This window comes from Neolamprologus multifasciatus, chromosome 9, assembly GCF_963576455.1.
Source record: "Neolamprologus multifasciatus chromosome 9, fNeoMul1.2, whole genome shotgun sequence".
In the NCBI taxonomy this organism is placed as follows: domain Eukaryota; kingdom Metazoa; phylum Chordata; class Actinopteri; order Cichliformes; family Cichlidae; genus Neolamprologus; species Neolamprologus multifasciatus.
In genome coordinates, this window is record NC_140447.1 from 592605 (window position 1) to 619246 (window position 26642).

Here is a 26642-nt window from a genome sequence, read left to right on the forward strand (position 1 = left end):
TTCATTCAAAACTGATTTTTGTTTTTCAAGAGATTATCTGGATTATGCTAAAGAACAGCCCTACACACCTAATAAATGGTAAATGGACTGGTTCTTATATAGCGCTTTTCTACTCTTTCTGAGCACTCAAAGCACTGTACACAACTTGTACATTCACCCATTCACACCCATTCGCACAAGCACATTTCTGTAAGTGCTTTCTAAGTAACATTCACACACATTCATACTCCGATGGATGCATCGGAGAGCAATTTGGGGTTAGTATCTTGCCCAAGGATACTTGGCATGCAGACTGGGGAAGCCAGGGATCGAACCACCAACCTTCCGATCAGTAGATGACCTGCTCTACCACCTGAGCTACAGCCACCCCTAATAGTGTTCAAATGAACCGAGCAGATTTTCTTTAACCCTGAAAAGGGTTAAGTAAGAGATTATTTATTAGACACAAACTAACAAAACACAAACAGTGAAAGAGCAAGTCGCATGGGCCAGCTTTTATTGCTTGAAAGGCCAGGTGAACTAGGTGAGCTGATGACCCACCTTTATCAGCCAGTGGTCAGCACGAGTAGGCCAGGAACATAACTAAGAGGATGGAAGGAATTTTGGCTTTGTGTTTTCTCCATAGCATTATTAAGGGAATAAAAATTGGAATTTAAGTAGTGAAGGCTAACTGATTAGCAAGCAGCATTAGGATTTCATGCATGTGAAAGAGTGCTATTAATTTGTGCTTTAACACTAGAACTCACTGATCACACAAGTGATGTAATGTATCCACAGTGACAGTTTGAGTCCTGGGCTCTACGGTGGCCATTTGTGGCCACTTCACTCTTCTTTTTTCAGCCATTTTCACCGTGTTAATGCAAGTGGAATGAAACTTCCCAAGGGTCTGGATTTTTTTTCAGATTTTTTAATTTTTAACTTCAGCTCCTTAAATATATGAATAATATACACTGTACATCAAATTTCATCTTATATTCTTCGTTTCCAATAGGGGGCGTTTGATGGCTTACCACACACCAATGGACCAAAAGAATGACACTATTTTGACATAGGTTTGATCTTAAGGATCTACTAGTTTGTGTTTGTGCATGACATTGCAGCACAAACATGTATTTGCAAGATAGACTGGAATAAATAATCCATCCATTTGCTTCCGCTTATCCTTTTCAGGGTCGCGGGGGGCGCTGGAGCCTATCCCAGCTGTCATAGGGCAAGAGGCAGGGTACACCCTGGACAGGTCGCCAGTCTGTCACAGAGCTAACACATAGAGACAGACAACCATTCGCACTCACATTCACACCTAGTGGCAATTTAGATTATCCAATTAACCTATCCCCACAAGCTGCATGTCTTTGGACGGTGGGAGGAAGCCGGAGTACCTGGAGGGAACCCACACAAACACGGGGAGAACATGCAAACTCCACACAGAAAGACCCCGGCCTGATGGTGGAATTGAACTCAGGACCTTCTTGCTGTGCAGCAACATTGCTAACCACCGTGCCACCGTGCTGCCCATTTCATTATTATTGTATTATTGTATCATTGTTATAAGGAGAAATGCTTTGTTATTTTAAGAAATTACCTCTGTTTCTGTATTGTTTACAGCTCAGACCTTAACTCATCAGATTCCTTGTTGCCTCAGTGTAAAGGCCTCAAACCCAATAACATTTAAATATGGACTCAGGTCAAGTTCTTTGCAAAATCCCATGGAAGTGAGGTTTATATTTGCTGCACACAACTGCAGTGGCTCACTTCTCTTGTACTGGCAACAGCAATAAACACAGGGTAACAGCTTAATGATGGAGTTTAAAAGCCTCAGCAAGGTGCAGCTTCTGAGGATCGTCTCTAACAGACTGATTCAACCCCACTGTCACAAGGACAGACACAGAAATCGCTCATATCTCATCCACTGACTCTCTACAATGCAGTACATCTGTCTAGCAGAGTGTAATGTTCTTTTCTTTTGCACCCTTGGAAAAATGGACATGTCATATGATATTTCTTACTACATTTAGTAAGCTATTACTTCTTGTTTACCAAATAAGATGTATTTTTATATATGTAAGGATTGCTGCAATAACGGGAATGACTGAAAACCAGTTTCAACCAGTCATAAGAAAGTAATCAATTATAATGGTAATTCTAGTAACCCTATAGGCACAGATGGCTTGTTATTATTATTTAGCTGGCATTAGAAAACCATGTCGACCCTCTGGTGAAAGATTATAGCATAAAATTACCCTGCAGGTCACCCTGTACTAATTCACTAGCTGACCGTGTTTTCTTTTAATAAAGACTTTTCTATTCTGTGATAAGTTAGTCAGCCCAGGACAGCTGACTGTGTCTCTTATAACAAAGAAAAATCAACATATTTACTATAAAGTTGTGATACCATCATAATAGTCCGAGGTGGCGTCCAGCAGCTGGTCTAAACTGGGAAGCTCCAGCCCGCCCATATTCCTATGCTCTTACCAAGCACACGTACAGGCCCCTCCTATCGCCTCTTCTCATGTCTCCACGCAGAGAGGATCGGGAAGCATACTGATCCGAGGTGAGTCTCTTTTTTCCTGTTTTTGCTCTCGATGCCTGACAGTGATAGAGAACGGTGTGATTATTGATAGAAAATGTACTGGTTGTTAAAGATAGTCAGCCTGATATAAAACAGATCCAGTCTGAGGAACAGTTCCACTTCAGTTCTAGAGCCACTTGAAATTTAGAAATATTGAAATAGATAGAATGTAGAAGTCTGGTGAGTGTTATAGACTCTGGGCCTATTTATATTATTATTATCATCAAAGCTATGACAGAAGTCATCATCGAAACTGAGTCGAAACTGAGAACAAATGACAGCAAACTGCACTAGCTTGTACTCAACCCATCGAAGTCAATATTTTTCATCACTCTGCACAAGGAGTAATCAGGTCAAATTGTCTTATGTCCTGAGTGAAAACACTTAGTTCTTGATGCTGTGATTGGCCAGCAGCATCCATTTCCTCTGTCCTAATGGACACACAACAGTTTTAGCTTTAGCACCCCACCCTGTTGTCCCTCGAGAACCAAAACCATTAGCTCGAGGTTCCCCTGACACACAATGAAGGCCCCTCTACCCCATCATACACACACACACACACACACACACACACGCACACACACAAAGATCAATATATGAAAAGAGGCTGACTTCCTTCTTCCTTTCTTCATACACTTCATAAATTTATAATGTGAGCTCAGCTTCATTCCACCAGCAGCCACAAACTCTGATATCATTTAAATAGAGATATAACATATATAACTAATTATAAGACATATATATATGTCTTATAATTAACTAAAATAAAATGTGTGTTGTTACAAATTCTGTTACATAGAGAGTAAATACAGTCACAGGTCTACTTGTTCAGCTGTTCTTCAGTGCAAATAACTAAACAATCAATCACGTGGCAGTAGCTCGATGCATTTAGTCACAAAGACGTGAAAAACCTGCAGAAATTAAAAACTAAGGATCAAAATGAGGAAGAAAGGGGATTTAAGTGGCTCTCGTTGTCACTTAATGGTTGTCGGTGCAGGATATACTGATTTGAGAATTTCAGATACATCTGATCTGCTTTTTTCACACAATCTGTAGGGTTAATGGGGACAACATGCCAAACCTTAAAGCAGACTGGTTACAGCAGCAGAAGGCCACATCGTCTGACGTCTGTCAGCCATAACACAGGCTCACCAAAATCAAATATCAGAAGATTGGAGAAATGTTGCCTGGATGAGTTTTGATTTCCGCTGGGACATTCAGATGATATGATAAGAATCTGGTGAAAACACATGAAAGCACTGATCGTCCTGCCTTGTATCAACAGCTGAGGCTGGTGATTGTGGCGTCATGTTATGGGCGATATTTTCAGAGCACACTTGATGTTGAACCGAGTATGATTTAAATGTCCCGCCATGTTATTGCTTTTTTCAAGTAATGAGTAAAGTAAGGGATTACTATTGCAAAAAAGTAATTTGATTACTGTTACTTTCCCATAGGCGTTACTGCGTTACTAAACTGTGATTTTGTTTGTGAGATTGTCTCATGACCAATGTTCCCTCTAAGCTGCGCGCGTGCGCAATTGCGCACTGCTGGCACGTCTCTGCGCACAAAAAAATATCTAACCTAAATTGAAATTAAAATTAAAACTTTAACAATTCTGTTTTGCAGTGTTAGTCAGTAAGTGACTGGCTGCTCCTGTATGGGATTAGAACGATGCCACCTTATCCCATAGTCCAGCCAATGATGCGATTCACATTTGTATATACGTCCTTATTCGTCCTTATGTGCGACACCGGTGTTTTAGCAAAGCGGCTGATGTGGAGTGAAGCCACATTAATGACGTGTACAACCATTGGAGATGCGAGCAGGACAGACAGAACAATTGACGGAAAAAGTGTGGACTTTATATCAGTTTTTAAATTGTGTTGATCGGCCACATAAAACCAGAGTTATGATAAAAATATCTGCAATGTTTGGTTTTCTTCCAGAATACTGTCGTTGTTTATATTTACTGCGGGAAGAAACGGTAAAAACTGTGTTTTATAAGGAAAACGCTCAAAAGCACTCTCCGCCTGTGAGCAAAAACAACGCCAAAAAAACCCCCATCCTTTCCTATTGGTTGAAAAATGAAACCTGGTTGACCAATCAAAAAATGATGTGGCAACATGGCATTTTGTTGTTAAGAAACGGGGGAAGTTTTAGGAGTAACGGTGGTGTTTTGAGATGTGAGAGATTTTCGACATTTAGCGCAAATCTTGTGTAGTTAGTGTGTAGTTAGTGTGTAGCGTAGTCAATAGTTTTGTTGTGTGTGTCAGAGCAATGAGGCGACTGCTGAATGTTACAGGTGTTACAGCAGTGATACATCTCCTGTTGTCAGGCCTGCAGGTATCAGGCTGTTGTTCTACTTCATCTCATAGTGGACAGAAATTATTTTTTGGAGTTGCACAAATAATTTGTGTGACATCAGATTTGGTGCAGAACAGCTGATTGTTCTGTAAATAGTTTGAAATGTTTATTTAAAAAAATGCCTTGGCAGCATTTTTAGGTAAACAGCTGCAAAAAACTTTGTTGTTTGCATAACTCAGTTACTTTTTTGAAGAAGTAACTATATAATTAATTGCCCAACATTGGTCATTATATAATGTATTTTGCAGACAGAGAGTTACAGACTTTCTCCCAGACCACAGACTCAAAATACAAGTCAGAGCTTTATACAAAAAAAAGAAGAAGAAGAAAGTTTTGTTTTCAAAATCGGAGTTCAAGTTATTTTTACTTCCAGTAGTGTTAACATACTACACAGGTCATGAACAAGATTTTTTTTTAAATTTCATTGTAAGTGGGCTAAAGCAGTTAATTAAAAGTAGTCTAACATAAATGCTGTAATTTGATTATTTTAATAAACATGTAACTTGGATGGATTTGATGCTGGCGTGACCACAGTGCACACGTCTGCTGTTGCTCACAGTGGTCCAAGGGACCGCTCAGGGAGTTTGTGTGTTCGCTCAGACACATGAAAAATTAGAGAGAACATTGCTCATGACAATGACTTACGAGCTCGCGACGTCCGTGGCAGCTACAGACGTGTGCAGATCAACAATAGATCATATGGAGCGGGAGAGAGAGTACGACTATGCAGCATTTAAAGCTTGGAAGTACTGACATTACTTTGAGTTTGATTCCGTAAAACATGACAAACATTAGTGTCCACTGGGGAAGAAAACTTCTTTTTACAGCATAAAAATTAAACTTCAAGTCTGAGGAAGCACCTAGCACGCCGGTCATCTGATTTCCACTATTTCCATGTGTTTTTTTTATGTGTAATGTCTTTACTCATATTGGTAAATAGACTTTAAAAAGGATTTACAAAGGGTAATATATAAAATTACCACGTATCTTTATAACTCTGTGTTATTGTACCTACATTATAACCAGTCGGGTTTTTGGCCACTTAAAATATGTTAAAAAAAACTATTGTTATATTTGTTGCATTTTTTCTGCTGGCCCATGGCCAGATTACTCTAGAATTTAGAATAGAATAGAATAGAATTCAACTTTATTGTCATTGCACATGCACAGGTACAGGGCAACAAAATGCAGTTTGTATCCACCCAGAAGTGCTTTAGCCATGATATAGATATATTACAATATATATTAGCAATAATATAGATATGTAAGTATATATGTAAGGGAAGATGAACAACTTTAATAATTGACCAACGCGTTTCGGTTTGTGGCCTTCATCAGGGTCATGAAGGCCACAAGCCTTATTACAATTTGGCCAAGATGTCATGTTTGATGTCTTGATTTCTACCTTGTGACAGAAATGTTGTTTGCAGCCCAAAATGACTTAATATCACTCATGAAGGATGCATTTGACATATATTTCGCATATTATAGACTAACAACTTATTCATAGTAGCTTAAATACAAGCAATCAGTTTTTGGCAGACGATCACTTTTTGGCACAACATGGGAATGTGAAATTCACAGAGAAACCCACGGATCACCCCGAGTGACATGACCTCTGTGGTACCGGGCAAAACTCCGAAGGCCCCACTTCTGCTTAACAGGTGAAAATAGACTCAGAGCGACAGGACTTAGTGCTGCTAAAAGTTTGATTTTATTTATTTTTTCTGCTTTACTTGCATCTATTTGAAAGAGTGAGTGTAAACACAAAAGAATATTTTATTGTATAGCTGGAATATAACGAAAATTCAGTGTTAAATGTTAAACAAATTTCTTCAAGTCAGAGACTGCTGCATATAATTACATTTTTGCTTGATGCAATGTAATAATAATAATGGATTGGATTTATATAGCACTTTTCAAGGCACCCAAAGCGCTTTACAATGCCACTATTCATTCACTCTCACATTCACACACTGGTGGAGTGAATGGTGGCTACGGTTGTAGCCACAGCTGCCCTGGGGCAGACTGACAGAGGCGAGGCTGCCATATCGCGCCATCGGCCCCTCTGGCCAACACCAGTAGGCGGTAGGTGAAGTGTCTTGCCCAAGGACACAACGACCAGGACAGAGAGACCGGGGATCGAACTGGCAATCCCCGGGCTCTCTGGGAAGCGGTTACAGATGCGCTTCCCAACCCCCAGCGCCACGGTCGCCCGTACATAAAGTTGAAAGATTAAAACTAATAGAACAATTTTTAAGAAGCAACTTTTTCATTTGATTCAATTCAAAAAATAGAATTGGGCTGAAAGGTTTGTTGCTTTATTACATATTCAGGTTGTGTATCATGTTTTTATAAAGTAACTAAGTAATAAAGCAACTAATTACTTTTAAAGATAAGTAATCCATAAAGTAACAAGATTACTTTCTTGGAGAAGTAACCTGTAATTAGTAACTAATTACTATGTTGAAATGGTCACAGCCTATCTGAGTATTGTTTCCATCCATTTAAGTGGCGTTCTTCTGATCACTGCTTTTCAGCAGGACAACACACAGCTCAAAATATCTCAAACTGGGTTTTGGAACATGTCAATAAATCCTCTGTTGGCAGCGTGGAAAAGTTGGAGTGATAAAGCTTTGATAAGTTTTTAACAAGATAACACTTTACTTATGTCATATTTTGAAATTCTAATAGTCGTAAAATAAAAAATTATCTCTGTCTGGCTGGCACTTTTTTTTTTTTTTTACAAGATGTTGTCTTCATCTACCACCTCTAACTCCACCACCTCTGACCCCAAACATGTTGCCATGGAGACCTACTGGAGGGAAGTACACAGCATTGAGGAAGAGAAGGATGGGGAAGAAGAAGAGGAGGAAGATGAGAGAAAGAGTATGGATGGTATGTCAAACTGACAGCTGAGTCAGATGTCATCTTACTGTTCGGATCCTACGTGATTTGTTCCTTTTAGAGGTGGAGCTTGAGGAGGCGTGGCTGACAGATGCGGGGTTGGCTTCCCTGGTGACGGGCTTGCCATTGGCAGATGAGGAGCCACCGCCAGCTGAGGTGCTGCTGTCCACTTTGACACATCAACAAGCAACCACTGTGAGGAAGAGGCTGGATAACTATAACGAGACACTTAAGAAGAGAAACAGACAGCCAATCAGAGATGTCCGGGATATCTTCACTGAGGTGGGACACAAACATACAAATGCATTTTATATTAAATGCAAAACAAATGTGCAACACAGATGTAGAGATATTTTATGAAATTGTATAGTCAACCATACAATAAATTATGTTTTAGAATATCACAGCAATTTAGATTATAGTCATTGTAAGAAGCTGTGTGTCTTAAAATAATTCCTGGGAAATGTTGGGGCAATAGAAAAAGGCTGTGATCTGCATTTTTTCCCCAACTTTTTGTTCCAGCCTGACGACCCAGCAGACAGATGTGTGTACCCCCACTCCCATCATGCTGAACCACCACCAAGTCGATACCACACCACCACCAAGACCATTCGCCGAAGAGCAGACAGAGGTGCGTGTCTGCTCACCTATAAGTGATTCCTGTGGTCCTTTGCAGAGGTTGGTTCTTTATATATCTTTATGTATGTTAGATGCCACCCAGGTTAAAGGCTAAGGGCATAGCCTTGATGCAGATGATTTATGGTTTTATGGTCTTTGGTACCTCTGATAGACACTGCACTGTTGTGTGTGGGTTTGGTCTATTTAGTCTTTTTTTGGTCTATTTAGTCACATTTCTAAACAGTATGAATACAGAGTAACCTGAAGAATATTAGGTTTGTCTCAGACTGCAGGCTTACATGTGGAGTATTTAAAAGTAGAATGGGAGGCAGAGCTTTCAGTTTTCAGGCCCCTCCTCTGTGAAACCAGCTACCAGTTGGGATTCAGGAGACAGACACTATCAGACACTATCAGGAGACAGACACTATGACCTGAGTGAAAACACTTAGTTCTTGTATAAGGAAGAACTGCGGGCGCCCTGCGGGCGGTTTATCCTTCAAGCTCGGGTCCTCTACCAGAGGCTTGAGGGTCCTGCGCAGTATCTTAGCTGTTCCCAGGACTGCGCTCTTCTGGACAGAGATCTCCGATGTTGTTCCTGGGATCTGCTGGAGCCACTCGCCTAGCTTGGGAGTCACCGCACCTAGTGCTCCGATTACCACGGGGACCACCGATACCTTCACCCTCCACATCCTCTCGAGCTCTTCTCTGAGCCCTTGGTATTTCTCCAGCTTCTCGTGTTCCTTCTTCCTTCTGTCCTTCCATGATGGTTCCTCGTCTCCCTCCTCTTTCTTGGGTTTCTGATGCCTGAGGTATTCACTGAGCACTCGGTCAGTTGGGGCCATCTTCCCAATGTATTCTTGGATGTTCGTTGTCTCATCCGGGATTGTGGTGCTGACACTCACCAGTCCCCGGCCCCCTTCCTTCCGCTTAGCGTATATATATATATATATATATATATATATATATATATATATATATATATATATATATATATATATATATATATATATATAGATAGATAGATATATACACACACTGCGTCAGAGTGTCTCTGAGAAATAACTGTAACTAATGTAACTAATTATAATTTCACTACTATTTCATTCAGTGCCTTGTCCCAACATGCAGAGTAGCTGCTTACACTTACTCCCACAGAGGTCACTTATATTAATAGTGCTGTGAAACAAATCAGAGACATTTGACTCCTTGTGTAATTCACACATGAATTATAGCATGTAAGCTGGACAGGAAGAGTCCTTTTATATTTTGTATGATGTCGTCTAGCATGGAAACATGTCTGTTACTGTATAAAAAGCTCTCAGGAAAAATAGGACTACTCATTTTTTTGTATGTATATATGTGGGACTCTACATCCATGCTTGCCACCAGGCAGTTGAAACTTTCATTCAACTTTCATTGGATCAGGTGACTGAAGCATCCCTTAGTTATGCTGCTATTGCCACAGGCTTCTGGGGGACCTTCTATGATGCAGTGAACGTTTTGTTTTTGTGTTCTGTTGTGTTTACATTTCACTTTTGCATGTCATTAACTTTTGTCTTCTCTCCCATAGCATGTGTTCTGTCCTCGTCTTTCAATGCTCTCCTCTTCCTCACACGCCCCAGGTCGGTCACAGCAGATGGCTGTCTGTCACTAAGCCTGGTTGTTCTTGTTAAAAAGGAATCTTCCTTCTCACCATCTCTTCATCATCCTCCAGATGGCTCTTGTGTCAATGCACTATATAAATAACTCTAGCTGTGTGATTTGAACAGATCTGAAAAAGGTTTTAAATGATTTGCAATTTGCTATTTTTATTTGCTTTTAACACGATTCTATTTCTGCAAGAGATTTTGTTTTTTCTCTGTACCTGCTGAGAGCTGTATGCTTTGTGTCTTTTACAGTACGACCAACTCTACCCATGTTGGCTGTTGAAGATCAACTACCAGAGCACCCCTCACCCCCCTCAAACACAGACTCTCTGCATCACGCAAACTCTCCAGGAAACAAATGCTCTCTGACACGTGTCATCGACACAAATGTTCTGACACACGCACATTCTCCAACACACACTGACTCTCACAAATACACCTCTTCCCCTCCTCACACACACTCGTCCCCCGTCAGTCAATTGATGCAACCTGACTGGGTGCTGCGGGACTCTCCGTACTCAGAGGGTGTGGCTGAGCACAAAAGGGGCAAGGCTTGTTGGGACTGTTTACGTTTCCATAGAGACAACAACAGTGAGCTGCAGGTGAGTTTGACCTGCTGCATGCTGAGAGAGGTCTTCCAGTCAAATCTGATTGCTTAGAACACAGGAGGCTGCTAACGGTGTGTGTGTGTGTGTGTGCGTGTGTGTGTGTGTGTGTCCGTGTGTGTGTGTGCAGTTTGCATCTATCCCTCCCTCTCAGGGTCTTAGCTGTGCAGGCGACCTGTCGTCACGTGACCTCACACAGCTGTGTTTCATCTCGCACATTGAGCTCACAACCTTCCTGATGACTCTGGGCATCCACACCAAACGCACACGTCCTCCACGCTGCAGGAACCGGGGTGCGTTTCTTTTTTACATAATGACTTGCATTCAGCTTCACAGCAAAGACTTTATAGCATTAGGATATTAGAAAGCTATAGAATAGAATAGAATAGAATAGAATAGAATTCAACTTTATTGTCATTGCACATGCACAGGTACAGGGCAACGAAATGCAGTTTGCATCCATCCAGAAGTGCTTTAGCCATGATATAGATATATTACAATATATATTAGCAATAATATAGATATGTGAGTATATTACAGAAATGGGTCTATTATGGTATGTTATAATGTACACGGTATGAAGTATGTTATGAATATTCTATAACTATAAGTATGTACAGGCTGCTAGAGCGAGTGATGTTAACACTCTTACTGATTAACTTAAGTTTCGCCAATGTAATTATGCATTTTTAACATAAACACAAAAAGTAATGTGGAACTAAAAACGGTATATAACCAAAAAAACAAAAAACAAGATCCAGATCCACATAACAAAGAACATCTCTCCAAACCATTTTTCCTGGATTTCCAAATAGTTGTTATTTTTACAGTAGATGGTGCGTCATCATTGCTCCTTATTGTTTGCAGACAATTTTCAGAGTGGATACAGCAACATTACATTTCCAGTGTAATCAGTGAGAGAGACAGACATGAAACCGATGTGGAAGTGGTGTGCATCTACTCCACAAGCATAAAAATAGATAAGTTTACTACTATTTTTATTTATGTAAGGTGTATGTATGTATTTTGCCCACAGAAAAGGGTCATAAAGTCCCCTTACCCCCAACCAGTCGCAGCAGATGACTGCCCTCCCTGAGCCTGGTTCTGTTGGAGGTTTCTTCCTGTTAAAATGGGGTTTTTCCTTCCCACTGTCACCAAAGTAGTTGCTCATAGGGGTCTACTGACTGGGTTTTCTGTGTGTTCTCTGTATTATTGTAGGATCTTTATCTAACAATATAAAGTTCCTTGAGTCAACAGATGTTGTTATTTGGCCCTATATAAATAAAATTAAAATGTTTGTGTTTAATTTTTTATTTAAATTACAGCATACAAAAAACAGTCATAATTTTTTTTGATGTATACACTATCAGTCAAAAGTTTGGACAGACTTCCTCATTTAATGGTTTTTCTTTAGTTTCATGACTATTTACATTTTAAATTCTCTTCAAAACTATGAATGAACACATACAGAATTATGTAGTAAACAAAAAAGTGTGAAATGACTCAAAACGTGTTTTATATTTTCGATTCTTCAAAATAGCCACCGTTTGCTTTGATTACTGCTTTGCACATTCTTGGCATTGTCTCGATGAGATTCATGAGGTCATCACCTGAAATGGTTTCCAACAGTCTTGAAGGAGTTCCCAGAGATGCTGACTGTGGAGGCCCGGCCATCTGGCACAGCACTCTGTTACTCTCTGTCTTGGTCAAGTAGCCCTTACACAGCCTGGAGGTGTGTTTGTGGTCATTGTCCTGTTAAAAAATAAATGATGGTCCAACTAACCGGATCGGATCGCCCAAACAAATCTCTTCTGCTTGGTGCTTTTCCTTAGTAGTGGTTTCTTCTACTATCTATAATATAAGATATATATTAAGAGTTATTTATCTTTTTTTTTCTTTGCTGTATAACTCCATATATCTTTCTTCATATATATCTACAATGTAGAAAGTAGTAAAAATAGATAAAACATTGAATGAGAAGGCGTGTCCAAACTTTTGACTGGTAGTGTATTGTCATAGGTTTTTCTTGAAGAAGTGAATTTACCAAACTTAAACTTTTCTCTCCCTTCTTTTAAGATTTAGAGCTTACATCTTAATGCTTGCTGCTTGAAGCAGTATTGCTGTTCCTGTAGTATAAATGTAAAAGAAATGTCGTGTTCATTTTCATGTAATCTATAAATTACTGATCGTCCAACTTTATGTACTGAAATTGCCATCTGGGAGTTTCTAGAACTTGCCACCCTCATAAACTAACCAATATAAATCTGAAATTACACTATCATAACAACAAATACTCCAGAATTTAGAGTTAGAGAAAGTACTCTAGGTGAAAGTATCTTATGGATGTACTAGAATGAATGACTCTTACCATCTTATCTTCTGTCCACACGTAAAAAACAAATCATCATCTACATTTCTCTAAGTTGACTACAACAAAACAGAATCATCCATCCTACTCCACTTATCCAAACATAATTTACATTTTTAAGCAACTTTTTCATATTAAATTGTACAATAAATGTACCCTGAAATGTTTAACAACAAAAATCATCTTCCCACTTACATGAAGCAGTACAGAATGATACCGCTCTGCAAGATTTACTGTAACTCCCACGCAGTGTTGGGGAGTAACGGAATACATGTACCGCCGTTACGTATTTAAAATACAAAATATGAGTAACTGTATTCCGTTACAGTTACCATTTAAAAGGGTGGTATTTCGAATACAGTTACTTTGTTGAAATAAATGGATTACACGGCGGTATTTCCCTGTTTCATATTGCGGCGGGTCAGGACTGTTTGGGTTTTGTTTGACAGCTACGTTCTGTTGTTCCAGGCGGCAGCGTTACAGTTGCCATGGTTACAGGGTGACGCTCTCTCTCTGCGTGTTTCCTGGGTGAGAGAGGCCTTTTTGTTGTTGTTGTGCTAAGCTAACAGGCAGAATGCTACAGGTATAGCTCTAAAGAATGTAGCATCATAGGCAGTGTAGTCCGTGCTGCAGGGAGAATGGACTGCCATACAAGTTATGTGTCTGTGAGCGAGGGAGGGAGAAAAAGGAAAAGTACGAGCTGTCATCGAGCAAAAACGGGAGCTGGAAGCATGTAAATATAATAATAACCACTGCAGCCAAGAAGAGAGCCTGACGAGCCCAGCTGTAAGTAAGCTATTAAGACTCGACTGTACACCGTGTTCGTGTTTTCCTCCAAAAACAATAAGTTCCGTTGGAGCAGCCTTTCAACGCCTCTCTGTGTCTCTCGCTAGCAAAGTTGACCCAGACAACAAAGTAAAGCTAGTTTTCGGCTACGAGCCGACACAGAACCCGACGTATTAGCCAGAGGTCCCTTTACTACGGTTCGGAGCCGCGGACCTTCAGTAACAGTAATAAATCACAGCAATAGTACATTCACATAGTTGTAAACAGCATGACAATATATTAAGTAATCCAAAGTATTCAGAATACGTTACTCTCATCGAGTAACGTAACGGAATACGTTACAGAATACATTTTGGGGCATGTAATCTGTATTCTGTAATGGAATACATTTTAAAAGTAACCTTCCCAACACTACTCCCACGCAAAGATGTGTGTAGAAAATCAGCGGTTCTTAACCTTTTTTACCTCTGGGTCTAATGTTTTCACTACAAACACTGTATTGAATAAATTGATGTTGCTTTTGGTTTTATATATATTTAATAACTAAATCAAATCTACATCATTTTAATGGCTAAAACCTTGTCAAATAAACACGATGATGACATGATGCAATCTAATAATCCCAAAGAACCTGCACATAAAACAAAATGCCAACAATTTATGGAACAAATCAAACTGCAAAGTTAAAAGGCTCAAGTCAGGATTAAAAACACAAAATAATTAATAATTCAATTTTACTCAAAGAGACAAGAAAAAAGAAAAAATAGAATAATGTGTTCATAAAACAAATACATTCAAAATAATTTTCTAATTAAATGAATAAATAAATAAACTGTTATAAAATTTAAATAAAGGGCAAATGAAAATATAGCCTCATAATCTTTGAGTGAATCTGAAAGGTTTTTTCATTGGCAGAACCAGAAGTTATTCTTCAACAAACAGTCACAATAGGCCACTCCCCTTTTATGTTCAGCTGTTAATGAGACACGGATCTAGTCTGGGTGGAATGTGGGAAAGGCTCACTCTCGGAGCAGCTTCCAGTGTTGCTCTGAGTCTGGTTCAGGCTTCGGTCTTGGTTGTGGCCACAATGGAAAATCCTGATTTACACAGATATGCAGTTGTGAGTGGGACAACCTTATCAAATCAAATCAAAATTTATTTATATAGCACATATTAAAAACAACAATGTTGACCATAGTGCTTCACAGTCAGTAAAAGCATGAGACAATTAAGACAAAACAATAAAACAGGACAACAAACAATACGTGACAACACAACAAGCCAGAACAGCCAACTAGTTAGAATCAAAAGCCAAAGTAAAAAGATGTGATTTAATAGACTGGATAGACTCGGCTGTACGAATACGAACAGGGAGGTTATTCCAGAGTCTGGGTGCCACGGTTGCAACGGCCCGGTCACCTCTGGACTTCAGTCGAGACCTAGGTTGTGCTAGGAGCCTGTGATTGGACGATCTAAGTACTCTGCTGGGATTGTACAAGTGGAGGAGTTCAGAGAGATAGCTGGGTGCTAAATTATTCAGAATTTTAAAAGTGAACAAAAGAGTTTTAAAATCGATACGATGTAATTTGGCTAAAATTGGAGTGATGTGTTCACAGATTCTCGTACCTGGTAAAAGACGCGCAGCTGCATTCTGAACTAACTGAAGTCGGCAAAGAGAAGAGTGTTGGAGGCCCGAGTAGAGGGAGTTACAGTCGTCCAATCTGGATGTGATAAATGAGTGGAAAAGCTTTTCAAGGTCCTTTAAAGGAAGGAACGGCTTTGCTTTGGATATGTGACGCAACTGGCAAAAGCTGTTTTTTACCACAGTGGAGACCTGTTTCTCAAGTTTAAAAGAGCCATCCAGGAACACTCCGAGGTTTCTTACAGTGGGTGAGAGATGGCTAGCAAGAGGGCCAAGGGCAGAAACTACGATTTCGGTCTTATTCTCGTTCAGTGTAAGAAAATTATGTGATAACCAAATTTTAACTTCATGCAAACAGTTGAACAGAGATTGCAAAGAAGCAGACACGTCAGATTTCAAAGGTGAATAAATCTGGATATCATCGGCATAACAGTGAAAGGAGATGTTATATTTTTAAGAAATTAATCCCAACATGTACAAAGAGAAAAGAGCAGGACCGAGCACGGACCCTTGAGGCACACCACAATAAATAGGGGCAGAAGCTGAGGAGTGTTGCCCCATAGCAACAGAGAATGACCTCTCTGAGAGGTAGGATTTAAACCAAGGTAAAGCCGTACCTTTGAGACCAACAACATGTTCCAATCTTGATAGAAGAATGTTGTGATTAACCGTGTCAAAAGCAGCAGATAAGTCAAGTAAAACTAAAACCACAGAATATCCAGAGTCAACTGTTAAAAGAAGATCATTAAAAACTCTAAGTAAGGCTGTCTCTGTGCTGTGGCGAGGTTTCAAACCAGACTGAAACTTTTCATTAATACCATTTGCATCTAAAAAGGCCTGAAGTTGTTTTAGAACTACCGTTTCCAATATTTTGGAAATAAAAGGGAGTTTGGAGCCCGGCCTGTAGTTAGTGAGACCATTAGGGTCAAGATTTTTCTTTTTCATAATAGGTTGCACAACAGCATGCTTAAAGACAGACGGTACACAACCTGATAACAATGATGCATTCAGCAGAAGTAAGATCCAAGGACCAATAACATGTAACGCTTCCTTAAAGAAACGAGAAGGAAGAATATCGTGCGGGGAACCGGAGATTTTGAGATGATCAATTATGTCTTTTAAAGCAGAATAAGACACTGGCTCAAACTGTTGAAAGACAGTCAAGCAGAGGCTGGAACTGGGTCTAACCTCATAAACTGAAACTCTTCAAATAAGCCATAAAGTTGTGTCTCTCCTTTTTGCACAGTCGAGGAGCGTATCAGGTCACATTTCACTGCGTGTTATATCTGTATAACCATGCACATGACAAATAAAGAATCTTGAATCTTGAATCATTCCTCTGCAGATGATCAGTTAGCTGTTTGACAACTACTCTTTCAAGGATTTATGAGATAAAAGGAACGTTGGAGATTGGCCTATAATTAGCTGGGTCAAGGGATGGCACATAGCGATTATTAGAGATAGTTTGGAGGAAGACATTACTGAAATTAACTCAGAAAGATCAATAGGAGAAAAAGACTAAATGGTACTGAAAGCAGCGGTACATGTTGTTACATCTGTGAGATGATCATGAGAAATTTTTTCTCTAATGGTTAAAATGTTATTTGTGAAGAAGTTCATGAAGTCATTACTAGTTAACGTTAAAGGGATGGTTGGCTCAACAGAGCTCTGACTGTTTGTCAGCCTGGCTACAGTGCTGAAGAGAAACCTGGGGTTGTTCTTATTTTCTTCAATCAGTGACGAATAGTAAGATGTTCTGGCTTTGCGGAGGGCTTTCTTATAAAGCAACAAACTATTTCTCCAGGCTAAATGATGATCTTCTAAATTTGGGATTCCATTTCCTCTCCAGCTTACGAGTCATCTGCTTTAGGCTACGTGTTTGAGAATTATACCACGGAGTCAAGTACTTCTGATTTGAGGCTCTCTTTTTCACAGGAGCTACAGTATCGTAGTGAAAAGTTAAAACTATTAACAAGATAATCGACCTCTGTTTGAGTAGCCTTCAGGTACCTGCTCTGCTCTCTTTTGGTACAGGCTACTGAAGATGATAAAAGTGGGTGAACTGTATTCTTAAACCTAATTACAGCACTTTCGAAAAGACATCTACTTTGATGAAATCTATTTCCCGCTAAACAAGAGAGGCTTTTCAGGAAACACTGTTTCAGTTTCAATTCAATTTTATTTATACGGTGCCAAATTACAAGAACAGTCGCCTCAAGGCACTTTATTTTGTAAGGTAGACCTTACAATACATACAGAGAAAAGCCCAACAATCACATGACCTGGTATGAGCAAGCACTTTAGTGACAGCGGGAAGGAAAAACTCTGTTTTAACAGAAAGAAACCTCCAGCAGAACGGTTTAATGTCCTCACTGCTGGATCATAAAAAATATTTATAACAATGTTCTGTAATTATTACGTTTATTTAAACATTAATTAATACTTGGAACACAAAACCTTAAAAACTGCTTATTCCAGTATTGAATCAGGTTGGATGGACACATCTGGAAAACAAGAAACAGCTGAAATGAATAAAATGCACGGATACAAAAGGAGGTAAACTTAAACAGAAGACATGAGTTAAATTACTTTCAAAATAAAACAGGAAGCAAGGTAGCAGGAAACGACTAAAGAGAAACAAACAAGCAGATATTACAGAGATTAAGATCATCTATACTATAGCAATTAAAAATGTAAAATTAACAATGAAGAGAAATTTTTAAAAAAAATCTCAAAAACAGGAAAACTCAGAATAAACCAACAAAACCAGAGACTAATTTCTGATAAACACAAAGACTTCTTAATGTGAGATGTCCTTAATACCTTTATAAAGATCAGTACTTTGCCTCCCACCCAGCACTACCACTAAACCCATAAGGTATGCATTTTAATACCCCAGAGCAAGATGGGAGATCATGTCGTACTTCAACATTAGGAAGTAAATTCCAGATTGTCCAGCTATATCGTTTTCGTTCCACCACTGCCCCGTTTCAACTGCTAGTATCACCTCCTTCCTAATTTAGTTTTTTTTCCTGTTTGTCACACATTTGTTTCAGATCATCAAACAGTTTTCAATATTAGACAAAGATAACTCAAGTATATATAAGATTGACTGGTTGTGCAATTCTTGGCAGCAAGAACTGCAATCATAACTGCTCATGATTTATTTCGCCTCTGTGGATGAAATGTTTTTTATTCTGTTTTTTATTCTTGGTATGATGTTCTCTTTGTGAAATGCTATGTTACACAAACATTTATGTTACACAAACATTCCAAAGACTTTAACTTTTCTCAGATATTTTCTCAGATTTTTTGGAGATCATCAAGATGTGGTAAATTTGAGACAAGCCTTTGTATTTTTTTTGGTCAGCAGTTATTTTCATCTTAGAACTTTTCCATAGATACGTTCTACCTGATCTTTCTTATTGGTGAATCATGAACGCACATCTTAACTGAGACAAGTGAGGCCCGCGTTTCTGTAGATCTTGTTCTGTTTTGTTTTTTGTGACCTTCTGGATGAGTGATTGATTGCACTTGGACTAATTCTGGTAGGCCACTCACTCCCAGGAAGGTTCACTATGTTGTTATTATGTTTTTAAACAGGACCAGGTAGGTTTGGATTAAAATTAGTTTGAGCTGAAACCTGCAAATGTGACTATATGCAAAAACACCAAAGAAATCCAGAAGACTCAAACACTTTCATAGCACTGTGTGTCTCATTACAATGGTTTAACTGTTTATGCATAATTATTTTGATAATCATCCAGAACCCACAACAGTTTTGCCCTTTGCAGCTACCTTATGAGTAAGTGTTCACAGTAAACCCATGTTGGGCTAGCCCATAGCAGTTTAGCCTTTTTGGGCCCCAAAAAACATGGGCAGCCCATTCTGGGTTTGCCATAGGAAAACCCATACTGGTCCCCTTTGGGTTAGCCCATTAAGGCCCCACAGTAGTTTGATCCCAAGAGGTCCCCTGATTGTCATGGTTTTCAATGGGCAATCCACAGTGGGATTGCTCACCGTGGGTGTGGTTTGCCCACCATGGGGCCGAAAGAGCAAAACTGCCGTTGGCTCTATGTAGGCGCAGTTAACTTGGGACTGGATGGGATAAGCAATAAGGGCAGAGCTGAAACTATTTTGCTGCTGAAAAAGCCCCATTAGTAAAACCCTGTACTAAAGGATGTATAAATTGTCTCTCAGAACACTCACTGTATGATTGTTTGTCGTCCTGTCCATTAGACAGTGGTGTGTTTGGCGTTCCTCTGAACACGCTGTTGGAGAAAGACAGGAAGAAGTTTCCTGGGGTCAAAGTTCCTGTCGTGTTCCAGAAGGTGAAGAACGTGTCCTTCTCTATGTCTAATGAAGTTTCAGACAGGGGATAGATCGCTGGCTTCATTACTCTAAAACCTATGAAACTATAGTTTAATCTTATGTGTCTTTGGGCAGTTCAGGAGCAAAGGTGGGTTACTGTTTGGTCAGTAGTTTGATTCTTCAAGTCCTTGAGCAAAATATTGACCCCCAAGCTGAAGCATCTATTTACGTGCATGATGTAAAATGTTTAATGCTTATAGTAAACAGTGCTCAGAGTAGATAAGTGCTGTATAGTATGAGTCCATTAGCATATGATCTTGGTGACCTAAAGTAGTTGTTTAACTAACAGCTTGCAAAGTTAGTTTACCTTTGTTTACATCTTGTTTAGAAATTTTATGAAAATAAACAAACAACAGTAACCAGTCACACCCTCCTTTATGTGTGTGTATGCATGCAGCTGTTGTGTATCTTAGAGCAAACAGGCCTGTTGACTGAGGGGATTCTCAGAGTACCAGCATCAGCTGCTAGAGTCAAGGTAACACACACACAAGCATACACTGCTGTTTGTTTCCGTACAGAATAACTGCTGCCACATCAGCAGTGGAGGAGGAGAAGTGGAAATCGGAAGTACTGTACTATTATATTATAAAAACTGTGGTAAAAGCTGGCAAGCCAGCTGTGATGCAGCGACACAACACACCATGTAGCAAAAATGGGGAGGTGCGTGACCTGCAGAAACGTTCAACTTTGGCACCTATACCATTCATGAGGCACGTCATGCACTGAAAGTCTACCTGCAAAAAGCGTCTGTTGTTGGTTGAAGGGAGTGTCAAAAACGTGGTGCAACCAGTCTGTGGGCTACTATCCATTATCCATTTGAAGAGCTAGCTTTGAAGTTATAACACACAACAAGCTGAAGTGAAACTGAGTGTGAAAGATTACCACTGCAGCCAGTCTGTAATTTCCACATCTCTTTCATTCGCAGTGAACTGCCTGTCACTCCCTTCCCTGTTCCGTCACATTTGTCAACCAATCAACATTTGAACAATGCATAGGTTCTCTGTCTTCAGCAATGCATAGTTAGGATGTTGGCTGACTGGAGGTGCATCATCATGGGCAAAGCAAGATCAACATTCCCAGATCCTCAAACATGAACCGTAACCTAGCTCTAACCTATAACCCGAAAGCTGTTCTGAACCCAACACTAGTCCTAGTTTTTAGGTAACAAACGAATGGTTATCAAATTGTTTTTCTCTTTAGATGATGCTTTAACATAGCATAGTAGTAAGGCCAAGACAGCAGCTAAGTGGTGTTTGTTTCTAGATTTTGAGATGGTCTAAACTCAACATTGGTCCTCACAAAAGATGGACACACACTCTGACACACTTTAAAATGACTTTTTACATTCTGGGAAACTGAGTATGTCTGCCTGTGTGTATCTATGTCTGTGTGTGTGTAATACCTACCTGTTTTTGTCTGATTCTCTGTCTGTGTGTCTTTCTCCCTGCTGTCTCTCTGCCCACCTCTGTTTGCTTGCAGTGCCTTCGTAGAGAATTAGACAGGTGCTATGAGGGATTTGACTGGTCTGCGCTGAGACAGGTGGACGCTTCCAGTCTGTTGAAGCTTTTCATCAGAGAGCTGCCAACCCCTCTGCTGACACACACACACCTGTCCACCTACCGCTCTGTACTGAGTATGTGTGCACACACACAAACACGCAGAAACACTTCATGTAATGCAAACACATTTAAATGATGAAAATGTGTGTCCCTGCAGGTATCCCCTCTGAGCTCCATCAGGTTCAGGCCCTGCAGCTGCTGACGTTGCTTCTTCCAGAAGTCAACAGAGAAATTCTGAGAGTAAAGCTTCACCCAGACATTTTCTACACACACAAATGAGACACACACAGAGTTCCACACAAACACAAGTGAGAGAGAATTGGGCAAACAGTGAGAAGCAGAACGAGGGCAGTATACACACAGTATACATATGTCACAGCCTAAGAGAGCATGGGACAGCACGTTATAGGGAATCTTTTAGTTTTACAGACAATTTAATATCATTAAAATATATTTATACCCTTGTAAACTCATTTAAGTCTTCACTTAACCTTCATTTGACAGACAGATAGACAGATAGATAGATAGATAGATAGATAGACAGATAGATAGATAGATAGATAGATAGATAGATAGATAGATAGATAGATAGATAGATAGATAGATAGATAGATAGATAGATAGATAGATAGATAGATAGATAGATAGATGATCAGCTAGGTGAGTGACTCCAGCAGATCCCAGGAACAACATTGGGGATCTCTGTCCAGAAGAGTGCAGTCCTACGAACAGCTAAGAAAATGCGCAGGGCCCTCAAGCTCCCAGGCCTCATGTAGAAGACCTGAGCTTGACGGATAGACCGCCCACAGATGCAAGAGGGAAATCGTCTTTGGAGCTTCAGGTCACGGGGGTTCTGCTCTCCAAATCAAGGTCCCCCACGCTATCCTACACACACAAAGACAGACACACACTATATTGCCAAAAGTATTCACTCACTCATCAAATCGTTGAGTTCAGGTGTTCCAATCACCTCCTTGGTCATAGGTGAATAAAGTCAAGCACCTGTGCATGCAGACTGCTTCTACAAACACTTGTTGAAGAAAAGGGCTCTCAAGAGGTCAGTGAATTCTAGCATGGTACCATGATCAGATGCCACCTGTGCCAACAAGCCCAGTCATAAAATTTACTTACTGCTAAAGTGTTAATTTTGACAGCAGATTTAGATTAGGTATATCCCTAGTCTTTTCACTAAAATATAATTTAGTTTTAGTCCAGACTTAGCCACCTAATTTTTGTTTTCGTCTTGCTTTAGGTGAGTATATATCTTTAGATTATAGTAGACTAAATCTTTAGGTCACCAAATTTTAAGGTGTCATATGTATGTCCACAATTCTCTTCCTCCAAAACATTGACATTTTGTCACATTTTCATGAGGAACAGGGTGCATAGGTGTTAGCTGAACCCCTGTCTCTATCCCTGTTTGTCAGCGGCAGATCAAATGTCTAACCTTACTGCACAAGATTATCACCTCTGGCTCACTTCCTGCCTTGTCTCAGAAGAAACATTTTCATCTCGTTTTTATTCGTGGACGAACGTTTCGATGCCTTTCATTCATTTTTATTCAGTTATTGTCTTGTTTTTGTTAGAAAAAAAGTTTGTTGATGAAAAATATAATAAAAATTAGTCAACAAAATTAATACTGCTACTAAATATTCCATAGTCAACTGTGCAGGGTCAATGGATGCTGATGGACGTTGCCAATTTTCTAGTGAATCACTGCAGAGCTACAGTGATTGTTATGGTTTTCTATTATGAATACATTATGGATTTATGAGATTTGTAAATCATTGCATTCTGGACCAAAGTGCAGTACTCACAGACGGAAAGTTAACTTAATGCGCAGCTTAAACAACTCATCAAAGAAGAGAACTTCACAAAACAAAACAAAACAAAACCCCTAACGTAAAACCTAAACTAAACTGACACTGAATACTAGGAAACACGGCTCGAAACATGACGGGAGAAAACACAGTACAAAGAGAGAGTAGGCTAGGTTAACCACCCAACAACAAGCAAGGGTAGGCTGAGGACTAAAAGACACAGGTAGGATCACGAGAGGATTAGGAAACAGGAAGAAACACAGCTGGGACCAATCAGACATGATGCGACGAAGGAAGGCAAAACTAGATACACTGGGGTAGGAGACAGACTATCAAAATAAAACAGGAAATACGCCACGCACACACAGACACGGACTCAGAGACACGAGCTTAACATCACAATAATACTGACACAGGGAACATAAGGACAGGGCCTAGACAGGAGACATGACTGACTGGGGAACAAGAGAATAAACATGAAGACCTAGAAATCACAAACCCAGAAGAACTAGAGATCTAGAAATAAGAAACAGAAACCAAACCCTAATAGTCATGAACCCTGATGAAATCAAGAAGAAAAGTACAAAACCTAAAACAGTGGGTCACCAACCCAGGACCATGACAGACTTTTTTTTTTAGAAATCACACGTGGTTGCAAGAAAACCTGTTTTTTGTGGTTCCAGGCTCTGCTGGTCTTCCTCCGTATGGTGGTCTCTCATCAGGATCAGAACCGTATGTCTCTGTGGAATGTGTCCATGGTGATGGCACCCAACCTGTTCCGTCGTCACCATGGAAACAAGCGCTCAATTGCTAAACGAGATGAGATGGAGGAGGCAGTGGGTGGAGCTCAGCTGATCCGGCTGATGATCATTCACCAGGACTTGCTTTGGACCGTAAGTTTCAGGACACACCTGCACAGTCTCGGTGCCCCTAACCCCCGATGACTTCTCGTTCTCTTTGATAGGTCCCCAAGTTTCTACTGTCTCAGGTGAGACAGATGAACCAGGTGTCCATTCAGAAACAGCTTGGCCTGAGCTGGACCAGTAGACTTTTGAGGAAGAAGAATGACAAGAATGAAAGAGATCAGGTGAGACAGAGACCAGGGCCAAGGAAGACAGAGACTAGGACCTGGAAAGACCAAGAACTGCATGAGATGGGCACCAAAACAAGGTGAGACAGAGAACAGATAAGAAGAGAGAGAAATCAGGTTTGATACAGGTCAGGACCAAAGGAGATAGAGTCCAGAATCAACTAAGAAACAAGGTTAGTCAAAGACCACAGGCATGCGGGACAGAGTCCGGGTTCAGCGTGCTTTCTGTTTGTGTCTCTGCAGATCACAGAGCTGTGTGAAGGTGTGATCAGAGTTCATGCTCCTCTACACACCAAGATTTCCATGGTGATACAACTTGAGGAACAGACAACAGCCAAGGACATAACGTCCCGCTTCGAGTGTGAGAACAGGTGACAAAATCTCTCTCACACATAGATGCACATTTATCCGACTTCTGTGAAGATCCACACCTATGGTTCCCACACTGAAGGAAAATCTGACTTTTATTTACCATCCCTGTCTTTCTCCGTCTGTCTTTGTTTTTCTCTGATCAGTCCAGTTCAACATCTGTATGAAGTTGGAGGAAACATCTGTGAGTCACATTATAACATCGTGATAAACACCTGACGGACTGGATGTTAAATATTAAAGCTGTCTCTCTGCCTGTCTCTCAGGTGAGCGTCGTCTTCATCCTGACTGTGTTCTGTTGGATGTTTACAGAGTTAATCCCCACTGTGATTGGCTAATTAAACCCTGACAACCTGTCTCAGAACCTGTTTCAAGTGTCTCACCACCTCTCTCATTAATGCCTCCCCACCGGTCGACACATGCACCACCACCTGTCTCGTTGCCCTCACTCCACGTCTCAGCTCGTGCTTTTTGCTGTCACAAAAACACTGGCACCAGCCTCATCACATTTGTGACAATCTCTCCCACAAGTGGATCCAAACTTCCCTTTATCATGAACCACTTCCTTTGTTCATACAGCAGCTGTTGGCATGACATCACAGTAACATTGTCCTTTATCAAACAATTGTTCAGTCTGTTTTTTTATCTTTCTGAATTTGGTTTGTCCTGGCAGATTAGTCACATCTTCTCCTGCTCCGGTCTTTATTTACTGCTGTTGTTTCTGTACATCAGAACAAATGTGTTTATTAATGATGCTCATATTAAAACTTGAATATGTACTGATGGCAAGCTGTCTCCACCTGCTGGTCAATGTGTGTAATTAAAGATGAAGTCTTCTCTCTGTTTATCTGGAAAGCAACAGAGATGAACCTATGTAGAGAACAATGTATGAAAATAGAGGATACACCAATAACATCAAATAATTTAATGTAAATAATAAGCAGACCATGCAGTATATAATGATACATAATCAAAGGCGCTTGCAAAGAAAAGCGTCTGGACTTCTTTTAGTTACTTGAAGACGTTTCACCTCTCATCCGAGAAGCTTCTTCAGTTCTAGGGTCAGGGGGTCCTTTTGTCCCTCTGTGGGGGGAAACTCCCACTAGGTTTAAATCTGGGACTCTCCACCATTTGACCTTAGAACTGAAGAAGCATCTCGGATGAGAGGTGAAACGTCTTCAAGTAACTAAAAGAAGTCCAGACGCTTTTCTTTGCAAGCGCCTTTGACTACGATGACCTGGATGACTGAGAACCTTCACAGACAATGATACATAATGTATCACTGAAATCAGAGCAGACACTAGGTTCAAATTACCACCGTGGTTTGTGGGCTCAACCTAGTCATCAAGGTTGCTAACCCAGTTGCTGTGAGCTTAAAGATTCTCAGATCTACATGCATTCATCTCATTTTTTTTACTGCATGACTTAAACTGACTTAAAACAGCGTTTTATTCCTCATTTGTTTTTTATCGCTTTAGACATTTCAAGTAGAAACCTCTATCACAAAATCGTACAGGCCCAACATTGTAATATTAGTATATACATACACTGGCATCCTCTTGCCCTGCCACCATCAAGTGGTGATCAGTCAACAGCTCTGTTCTTCTCTTCAATCAAGTGTACAAGATATGCTGTAGAGCTGTGATTACTAAATTTAGTCACTGAATTGCAGCCTATGATGCAAGATAGACTTATGGTACAGGTATGGGCCTTTTTAGGCTGGCCATAGGCCTTCTTATCATCATAGGCTGAAAATCTCAAATCAGAGCGACAGCAAAAACTATGGAGAATCCATAATCTGGTGCCTTGAAGACCATGAAAGGAGGCTAACGTGGATGACTGCAAAAATCTTTTCTTGGTTAAGATTTCCTTCACAACATCTAACCAAGTCCAGAACAATCTCAAGGAGGTCTACAATCAAGGCA

The 26642-nt window shown here is 40.1% G+C and overlaps 1 protein-coding gene across 1 annotated transcript; it reads left to right on the forward strand.

The window, feature by feature from the left end:
* The first annotated feature begins 69 nt into the window (after positions 1–69).
* Positions 70–25506, forward strand: arhgap28 (Rho GTPase activating protein 28). The gene is made up of 15 exons (XM_085172944.1): positions 70–2551; positions 7687–7834; positions 7905–8125; positions 8366–8474; positions 10360–10709; positions 10843–11005; positions 19748–19839; positions 20277–20354; positions 21359–21512; positions 21596–21678; positions 23942–24151; positions 24223–24345; positions 24592–24719; positions 24864–24901; positions 24984–25506. The coding sequence occupies exons 2-15, from the start codon at positions 7687–7689 to the stop codon at positions 25064–25066; spliced, it is 1980 nt and encodes a 659-aa protein (XP_085029070.1). The 5' UTR covers positions 70–2551; the 3' UTR covers positions 25067–25506.
* The last annotated feature ends 1136 nt before the right edge of the window (positions 25507–26642 follow it).

Bases quoted from the DNA above. Each gene is read 5' to 3' on its own strand.
- arhgap28 (XM_085172944.1), top strand. From the start codon at position 7,687: ATGTTGTCTTCATCTACCACCTCTAACTCCACCACCTCTGACCCCAAA. The intron at 21,679-23,941 runs GTAAAGCTTCAC...TTGTGGTTCCAG, and splicing joins TCAACAGAGAAATTCTGAGA to GCTCTGCTGGTCTTCCTCCG. The intron at 24,720-24,863 runs GTGACAAAATCT...TTCTCTGATCAG, and splicing joins CGCTTCGAGTGTGAGAACAG to TCCAGTTCAACATCTGTATG.